This window comes from Sparus aurata, chromosome 22 (genome assembly GCF_900880675.1).
Source record: "Sparus aurata chromosome 22, fSpaAur1.1, whole genome shotgun sequence".
In the NCBI taxonomy this organism is placed as follows: Eukaryota; Metazoa; Chordata; class Actinopteri; order Spariformes; family Sparidae; genus Sparus; species Sparus aurata.
In genome coordinates, this window is record NC_044208.1 from 24,401,927 (window position 1) to 24,411,828 (window position 9,902).

Sequence of the window (9,902 nt, forward strand, 5' to 3'; positions counted from 1 at the left end):
GCATCACTCATCCATGACCTCCCATAGACCTCCTATGTGGCACGGATTCTGTTTTACGGGAATCAGTTTTGAATCTATTTTTTTTAATAATGGAAAATTTTTTTTTCCATTATTATTGTCAGTTCCAGGAAGACCTTCTGTCATCATTCGACAACTGCAATCAATGTTCAAAACACGCACTTAAAAAACTCGCCACATGTCACGTTAGCAGCCGGAGAAGAAATCACTTCTGGATTGGTAACTTTGTGCTTTGACATTTGAGAGCAGCCTCTCGTCATATCAGACCTCGGCCGGCGCGGTCCGTGTCAGGTTTTATCTGCTTAGTTGTTTTGGGGGGGTGGCGTTCTGAAAAAGTCAAAAGAGGCAGCACGACTTCGCCTCCGCCTCTGAGCAGACTGATAAACCACAGCGAGGCGCACGGTGTAAAGACCTACCTATCTCCCCTGAGCACTGACTCTTTATCAACACAACAGATGAGTTATTTTTTTCTGGGCTAAATGACCGGGCCGCGTGGCGCGATGGAGAAGAAAAAAAAAAAAGCACGGCTTCTCGAAAAAAGACGGCCAGTTCGGCGTGTCGGGCGCTGCTCTTGTGGACAAAGGACGCTGGTGATCCGAGGTGATGTATCAGTGTGCATCGCAGGCTCCATGCAGCCACAGCGGCCTAGACAGATTAGCTTGAGAGGGACTACATGACGGTTGCTTAGTAACTACGAACCTACTCAAATGCTTGACGAACATAAGGGACGGGGCTGAATTTTGACCATGAATAGTCCAAACTGCTTTTATCGCAACCTCACCCCACCTTAAACTATATACAACGGTGATATATACGTGTCACGGCGATCATCAGACGGGTCCTGAGTGTGTGTGTGTGTGTGTGTGTGTGTGTGTCCTACCTGAGACGTGTGTGTATTCAGTGACTCTCCAGTGGCCAGTGTACTAACAGTGGTTTATGCTGGATGCCTGCCACTCTTAGTGCTTTGCTGCAGGCTCCGTCAGGGCTGTTTTTCCTATTCTGGGCTGTCCTTGCATGACCCGCGCTCCCATGCCAAGATCCAGGCCGTGTCTAATGAAAGTAGGGTTCCAGCAGTTTATTTCAGAGAAAGAAAAAAAAAAAAAACAGAATCAGGGCTCAGTGTTTCATTAAGCCATACTTGTCAAGCCGGCGGTCGAGAATGTGAAAAGTAGCAGTAGCTGTGGGATTGTGGCGGCGGACTCGGAGGGTTTAGATGAGAAAGGGACATTCAAACAATGAAAAGGGTTCTTTTTTTTTTTTTTTTTTTTTCAGGGAGGCAAAACAGACTCTCAAGTCTCTCAAGTAATGTGGTCGCAGCGATCATCTCTTCTTCTTGTTTTTCTTTTGAGGATTGTTGTGTGTGCACGGTCAGAAATAGTGGGTGTACTGGAGGAGTCCAATTCTGTGGTACGGTCTGAACTAATGCACCCCAAAATACCGGAGCTAAAGGTGAAGGGAACGTATATGCAACTGTTATTTTTCTCGTAACTGAATAAACAAGTTGTTCGCCGAGGAAAATAAGGTCCCCAGAATACTGTTTGAAGGGTGGCAGGGTCCGCCACATACCAACAATTGTGTGGATCTGTAAGCTCAGATTGTTTATTCACTTTATTCCGTCGCAAAATCGAAATCTGTTCAGGCAAAAAAAATCCAATGAAGATCTTTCTCTTCTGATTAAAATCATTTCCGTAAAACCTTTAAATTAAGGTGCAAAATTGCCACCTGAGGCACAAGACTGGGCTCTTTAAGGGAAAACCAAAGGGGTACAAATAAGAACCCTAAAGTCAGCGGTACCTTAGAGGGTGCTGTACCCCTAAAGGTACGATGTAGGCATGATCGCAGTGTTTATATATCATGAGTCTAATCAGGATCTCGCACATTTTGCCAACTGAAAGCGTCGCCAACACAAATTGGCACCACCTCCCTGATAATCCGATCAAACTGATTGACTCAAGGCTGCCCGAAAGGTAAAGGTGAGGGTGAAACGTCGGAGGAGGGTGCCAGCATAATCTAGGAAGGGAAAGTCAGTCATCCTGTCACATTTGCGATCATGTGCTTCTAGAAAGGTGTTCCGCGGTTAGGGTTAGAGTGTGTGTGTGTCCCCGTTTGGTTTGAAGGGGACTTACGTCTGAGTGTTTGTATGTTGACAACCATTTGTAGCGTTAATGAGCTTATGATTATTTCTGCGATGACCTCTCTGAGCATCGGGTCACACGAGGCAGGACCCGAGCTGATCTTAGAAGTCCTAACGATTCCAGGAAAATTACATTCAGGCCAATAGAGCGACACTCCGGCCACGAGTTCTCCGCGCGCCTGCACACATGCTCTTTTCTTTCCTCTTAGCCTGCATGTAAACAACCAAACGACGCCAGTGGTCTAATCCAGATCACAGCAGCAGCGTCGCGGACTGGTGTGGAGAGAGAGACCAAATTCACAGGAACTCTCTGATTACAGAGCGCTGAACGTTGATGGGATGGTTTTTCTATTACAGGCTAGGATCACACGCTCTTTGTACTTGATGGGAACTTCTTTTTTTTTTGATGACAAACAGCTTGTTTGGCAGCGTTTCAACGACCGCTCACACAAATCCTATCAGTGTGATATTACATCTGATGATAAACACGTCGATGTTGTGTCCTCTCCGTCTCTTCGGCGGTTAAAGCGCAACACGAGGTTGGCGTCGAGCCCGAGAGCCATTAGATCATCGCCTTAATTCAGTTTCAAGTATCTAAACCAATCAAGCCTCTTCCCCGCCGCTGTCTTATGCAAAGCCTCTGCAGAGAAGTGCATCATTGTGCGAAATCGAGGTCATGCTAAGACTGGTATGATACGAACGCAGTTTGCATGTTTGAGTAAGAATGATGTGTGTCATCAGTGAGCGGGAATTTTTGGACGGCTGCATTTGGCACATCAGCATCTGAGTCACATCCATACTGCTGGTAAATGTTCGGTTTGTCGACTCTCTCCGGGATCTCATGGTAACCCTTTTTTTTTCGACTTGCATAATGCAAGGTGCATGCCGGGCGTTAACAGGAAACCTTCCTGCGAGGCGCAAACTTCGTAATGTTGGACGCCAGAGTTGTTTTTGTAGCGCCCTGTCACAGGAGAGCAGTTAAACCATTCCGGCAGTGTCGGATTAATGACATAATGAAGAAAATCAAATGTGCTTCACTCAGGAGAGAATATATATATATCGAATTATCTTTTTTTTTTAGATTGTTTAGAGGGGCTGATAGTCACATTGTTGTGATGAAAAGTCGGCTTAAATCTTATTTGACGCCCCTAAATGATCTTTTATTTCTTCTCTATTGCCTGATGTTTATTTCTTTTAAAGGAGACGTATTTCGCTCATTTTTAGAATCATCATTTTATTTTTGGGTTACTGCTACAATGAGTTTACATGCCGTATTGCTCAGAAAACGCATCAGTTTTCTCATACTGTCTGAAACGCCCTGTCTCTTTAAGCCAACCCCCCCTTCTAAATACCCAGTGTCCTCTGATTGGTCAGCTCTCACACGCCTGAGCCAGCACCGCTAACAACGCCAGAGAAGATGTGCTAGAATAATTTGTTGGGCATAAATTGTGCAAATGTGTGGCACGGCGACGTAAGTGCGATGTCACAGAGTCACGGAATTAAAGGCGGGGCTACAGACGAGGCGTTTCAGGAGCAGCGTACTCTGTGGGAGAGCGGAGCTTCTGTTGGTGCCGACTTTCAAGCTCTTTTAAATGCATACATATGTAAAGACACTGAAAGAAAAGAATAAAACCCTGTGACAGCGTGAGAAAGGCGAACTAAAAGTGTTGGAGTTTTCTTGAATAACGACCTGCCGTAACATTATATCACTACGATAAAAAATTAAAGGTGGTGCACAATGTTTTTTATTACATCCAATGTGCTGGCTGAGCAAAATCGTATCTCTCCTTGGCGTGCCTGTCTACTACTTTGTTTACAAAAAAAAAAAACCAGCCTCACACTGCCAGATGTTTGTGTAAAAGAAGCCAAGCCGTCAGGCGCGTTGCTGCTGCACATCTGGTTTGTTACGGCCACTTCTCACCAGGTCGTCGGCTGAGTCCTCCAGAAACACCACCAGAGGCCTCGAGTTCGACGGCTGCTAAGCAGTTCCAGGTGCCTCCTGTCAGCGCCAGACGTCTGAGCGGAGAGCGCGCATTAAAGGATCTTTTTTTCAGCTCGTCACCGCTTGATTCTCACGTGGTTGAGCACCGGTTCTGCATCATTTGCATTACAGGTTTTAAAACAAACCCCACAGAGCACGCGGCGAGCTCGTGTCCCAAGATGACTTCTGCCGTCAACTTTGACACACTTGCAACATGTTTCCACGGAATACAGTTCTTGTGCGCTTTCCGTTTTGGTTTTGTCTTCAAGTGAAGTCGTTAAAAAAAACAAAAAACAGCTCAGCTGTTTCACAAGAAGTCTGACTGGCTTTTTTTGTCACACCTGACTGCTTTTATTTCATTGCCAGCATGACGGCCAAAGAAAAGACAATAAGATGACACACATCTGAGTTGTCCTCTAAAGCAGGGAGCAATTTTTTTAAAAAGTGAAGCAGCAAGGACATTTACGTTCCTCCTGTGTGATCTGTAAACCTCAGAAGAATCCACGTTTTAAATCTGAGAAGTATGTTGTCAGTTTGATTCTCGTGAATGAAATAAGAGTGTTTTTGTGCTCACTGCTAACAGAATGATCAAAAAGCCAGAATGTTTTGCTCTGAACCCTCTACGGTATGATTTTAACTCTCCTCAGAGGTTTGACTGTTGCTTTGAATGAATCGAGTTATCACAGGAGCTGACGGCTGATTTCAAACTCTGACATTTGAAGTGATGTAGCTTAAAGACGACATGTTTTATACGTTGAAGGGACAGTTTGACATTTAGGGGGGAAAAAAAGAGCATTTTTCACTTTCTTTTCAGAGAGTGAGATAAGAAGACCGGCACTCTCTTGTCTGCAACACAATCTCTAGAATAAATGTTGGCAAAGTATAATTCCGCGAAACCACAGATAAGCTAAAATTCTACATTTCGTTATGTTGCAACTTTACATCTTAAGGTTCAATTGTGTGCTTATGCTCTGGACAGGTTTAGGCACAAAAGCCTCAGGATTAGGTTTAGAAAACATCTTGTTTTGGCTCCAAACAGTGGCGGATTCAGGGTGTTGGAGGGACGGGGGCGGGGTGGAAAAAAAAGGGCACCAGCTGTATGTGCTGTAGGGAACCAGTTTAAAGAAGGTCATGATACACTAATGGTGAACTGGAGGGTACATCACCACATTCTGTCCACAGGGGCATCCAAGACGAGTTCACCAGTGACTTCAACTTCTTGTTTTCGTCGCTAGACCCATGGCTGGAAATCTTACAAATATTGAAACTCTCCGGTCATTGTAAAAAATCTCCAGTTGCATCACCCCACCAGAAAGTGAAACACAGACTCGAACTGCCGTCAATGGCTCCACCGCCATCTCTCACACTTTTCCACATGAACGGCAGGTGATTAACGTGACCTGACGTGTTCTGTGGACGTATAAATATGTTATCCTGTGACGCGTGCAAATTTGAACGCGCTACATCCAGCACCCGGTTTGCTTAGCTTAGCTTAGCATAAAGCTAGCCTGGCTCCATCCACAGGTCCATAGGTGATAACATCCACCAGCTCATTTATTAGCAATGTTGATAACTACTGCAAAGACCACACTGTGGTTCAACCGGGGGGGGGGGGGGGGGGGGGGTAAATTCCTTAAGTCTCTGGCTGGTTGCCTGGCAACCCGGCGGCGATGACGAGGTGCTGGTAAGCAGATTTTTGATGCGTCTGGGGCGAGGTGACGAGATCACACCTTGCTCCGAGTCAGATGTGAACTATCGATCAGCGAGAAACATGAAAAATGCAAATAATTGAATATTTTTTATTTCGCTTCATCTTTTATTCAGCAGATGTGTCCCACGGAGGCTGAGGCCGTTATGTTGTGTTTTTTTGTTTTTTGGTTTCTTGCAAAGGGAATTCAGAGGAAACAATTTAAAAAAAAAGAGAAATACTGTGGAAACAAAACAGGATCAGATGAGCAACATACAGAGACAATTAGAAATGTTTACAGAGAGTTTACAGCTGTCTCAATGTGTCAGACATGTCTGACGGCATAATGTTCATTTTTGTTTGAGATGTCAAGAGGAAATAATGAATACAAGACACAAACATTGATTCATTTCTTTCCAAAAAAAAAACTGGATAGCTTTCAGTTTCTCAGACTGGTGGTGGCAGGTTTATACTGCCTGTGCTCCTCACAAGATGTTCGAGGGGCCCTGGCAGATCAGGCAATGAGTCATCCAGTCTGCACAGTCCGCATGAGTCCAGCTCCGCCTAGTGGTGACGGAGGCTACTGCACTGCCTCCAGCCGGGTCTGAGTGAACCTGCTCACTGAAGTCAACTCAGATGGGGTTTTTTTTTTCTCTTCCCCTCACTCTCAGGACCGAGCCTGCGTTCACCTAAAGCCAATTAAAACCAGCCCGAGTGTCTGACGGTGATATGAAACAACGTCCATCAGCTGTCATGTTCCATCCAGCGGTGTGGACTGAGGACACAAGTCTTCCCAGCTGTCTCCAGCGCCTCTCCCTGCCTGCCTCTCTCTGGATCCTTGAAGCCCAGAGTGGACGGGAGGTAATCCCCACCATGTGAGTAGGCGGTGCGGGTACCGGAGGCGTGGTTTTCTCTTTCTTTTTCTTTTTTTCCTCTATTATTCAAATGCTGCTGTACCTATAAAAAGAGTGCCTGCGTGCGTCAGATAGTTTTCTCCAATGGGTAAAGGTGACTAAATACTAGTTGTCTCTCTCGCCGGCCCAGTCGCATCCTATCGGCAGGGGAAGAGATGATGCACGACTCCGGCGGTGTCCAAATGGCGAGGGCGCTGAAACATGCAGCCCTGTGCCTGATGCTGCTGCCCCGGTTCCTGCTGGCCGCCGTCATGCTGTGGCTCCTGGATTTCTTGTGCATTAGGAAAAAAGTGCTGCTGAAAATGGGAGAGAGGCAGGACGGGCCGGACGACCCCCCGGTGTGCGTCTCTGACTCCAATAAGATGTTCACCTTGGAGTCCCTCAGGGCCGTGTGGTACGGCCAGAAACTGGACTTTCTCAAATCCGCGCACCTCGGGCGCACTGCGCCCAACACCGAGGTGATGCTGGTCCAGGAGCGGAGACAGGTCCGGATCCTGGACTGCATGAAAGGGAAGAGACCGCTCATCCTTAACTTTGGGAGCTGCTCCTGACCGCCATTCATGACGCGCCTGGCGGCGTTTCAGCGCGTCGTGAGCCAGTACGCAGACATTGCGGACTTTTTAGTTGTATATATCGAGGAGGCGCATCCGTCGGACGGCTGGGTGAGCTCGGACGCTCCGTATCAGATCCCCAAGCACCGCTGCTTGGAGGACAGACTGAGAGCCGCTCAGCTGATGCTGGCCGAGGTGCCGGGGAGCAACGTGGTGGTGGATAATATGGACAACTCATCCAACGCCGCGTACGGAGCGTACTTTGAGAGACTTTACATCGTGAGGGACGAGAGGGTGGTGTACCAGGGGGGCAGAGGTCCGGAGGGATACCGTATTTCCGAGCTGAGGAACTGGCTGGAGCAATACAGGAACGGTCTGGTGAATTCCCAAACAGCGGTGCTCCATGTGTAGTGAGGAGATGCTGGACTGCCCGACGCGCTGAACCATTCCGCTTAAGTGTCCAACTTACAGTGCAAAATATTCAGATGCTGCTATCAGATGTTTCACAAATGGCACATTACGTGTGTGTTTGTTTGTTTGTTTGTTTTTTGTTTTTTTCTTATTGCGTAAAGATATCCAGGACTCTGACACATAGCCTCAAGTCATGTTGAAGCCTAACTCCGGGCTGTAGGCTGGTCTGTTGTGCTCGTCTCGACCTTAAATGAATTGCTCATAGCGATTGTCTTTTATTATTTTTTTATTTTCATGTTTGTTTGGTTTTTTTTGTAGGCTATGGAAAAGTCTTGAATCCGTTCAGACTGGATTCAATTTAGTGATCACTCTATTTTTCTACAATACCGGTGTGCGTGCGTGTGTGTGTGCGTGTGCGCGTGTCTGTGTGTGTGAGAGAGAGAGAGAGGGAGGGAGGGAGAGAGAGGTGTGTGTGTGTGTGTGTTCAGGCTGATATCTCACTCTGGTGTTTGTGTGAAGTTCGGTTTTTAAAAGGCGACGCCAGAAAACCGACACTGATGTTTCTGACACCGGGTCCGTGTGTCAGCAGGACGCCTTCCTCCTCCTCCTCCTCCTCCTCCTCCTGCTCCTGGAGTCCACGATCGATTGCCAAACGATGTATTGTTGGAAAAAAAAAAAAACATGTAACTGAACAAAAAAAAAACCTGTTTTTCAATAAATGTCAGATCACACCCTGATGATGACCTCACCTGTCGAGTGTGACGCAAACAAGCACCTTTAAAAACAAAAAGTTAATCCCCTGGGTGCTTCTTCTTTTCCTCCAGAGGGATCTTTTAAAAACTCTGAGGTGTTTATTTGTTTTTTTTTCCTAACTGAAACTTGTGTGGTTTTGCTCCAAAATCTGATGACGTCATACCCTGTCTGTTTCACTGTTACTCCTGTTGATTCATCATTTTTAAAGGGGGGCGCCATGTGGTTTTTTTTTTTTTTTTTTGTTTTAGAGATGGCACTCAAACTCAGGATTTTAATATTCACAACATCATACAAACTCAGACATATTTAATATATTTGTTTTCTTCCCATATAACTGAATAAACAAGGCGTCCTGGGGTGGATTAACAAGGTTTCACTGTTTGAAGCCGGAGAGGTGGCGGGGTCCGCCACATAAACAAACAAACAAAAAAGTTAAAATATGAGTTGTCCTCCAAGGTCTGTTTTTTTATTTAGTTTAGAGAAATCAGGTCAATATTTCTTCCCCCAAAAACTACAAAATGCACCTTTAATTGAGCCTATCGAGGTCAAAGCTAGTTAGCGTAGCAATCTACGGCAGCGTGTAAATACTGCGTCCTTGTGAAACAAGTTTCAGGAGGTTCAACTTTTAATGGACACAGCTCGTCATGATTCATGACACCCAGCAATGATCCCAGAGAGAGTTTATTTTTCGTTGTTCCACAAAAAAAAACAGCTTTGATTTTAAGGGGGGGAAAGAAATGATCATTTAATATCATGTATTCTCTTTATTGAATGTAGATATTCCCTTTTCTTTATTTTCTTTTTTGTGTGTGGAGAAGGGGGGGCAGCTAATTTGAGGAATAGAGTTAAGTCATTACTGATCTGAATCAGGAAAAAAAAAAAAAAGTGATATGTCCGGAGGACAATCACACCCACTCACGGTTAATCAGAGCACACAGGCATACAGAAATCCTGTTGGATCAAATGTTTCTTTTATGTGGAGCTACACAGAGCCGTGACACGTTCTGTGTACGTGGAGACAAAAAGGGAGTTGAGCTGATTATGTGCTGTGATGCGGCGACTCTAATCCGCCCAGCCTCGTCTTCTCTCCTTGCTTTTCTCTATCGTTATTTCCAGAATCGCTCTCGTTTCCACTGTTCTCTCCCCGGCTCCTATACATATATCCTCACACACACACACACACACACACACACACAAACACACTGCCACATGTAATTAGGATTAGAGAACGATGTGATTACTGTAGATCCCACGTGGTCATGGATGTAGGAAGTGTATCGAGGGAGGCTGCACCCACCGGCACCAGCAGTTTTTAGTGGAAAATAAATAACTAAATCAATTCTCTAAACATTTTTGGGTAATGGTATTTGGACCGAAGTGTGTTGCTGTCGTTTAATTTGCTCGTTGAATGTTCATGACCGGAGAAAATAACCCCTGTTTGTCACATTTCACT

At 45.7% G+C, this 9,902-nt stretch overlaps 1 protein-coding gene across 1 annotated transcript; it reads left to right on the plus strand.

The window, feature by feature from the left end:
* Positions 1-6,473: 6,473 nt before the first annotated feature.
* Positions 6,474-8,486, plus strand: LOC115573513 (thyroxine 5-deiodinase-like). The gene has a single exon (XM_030404280.1). It carries the CDS (start codon positions 6,890-6,892, stop codon positions 7,694-7,696), a length of 807 nt encoding a protein of 268 aa, XP_030260140.1. The 5' UTR covers positions 6,474-6,889; the 3' UTR covers positions 7,697-8,486.
* The last annotated feature ends 1,416 nt before the right edge of the window (positions 8,487-9,902 follow it).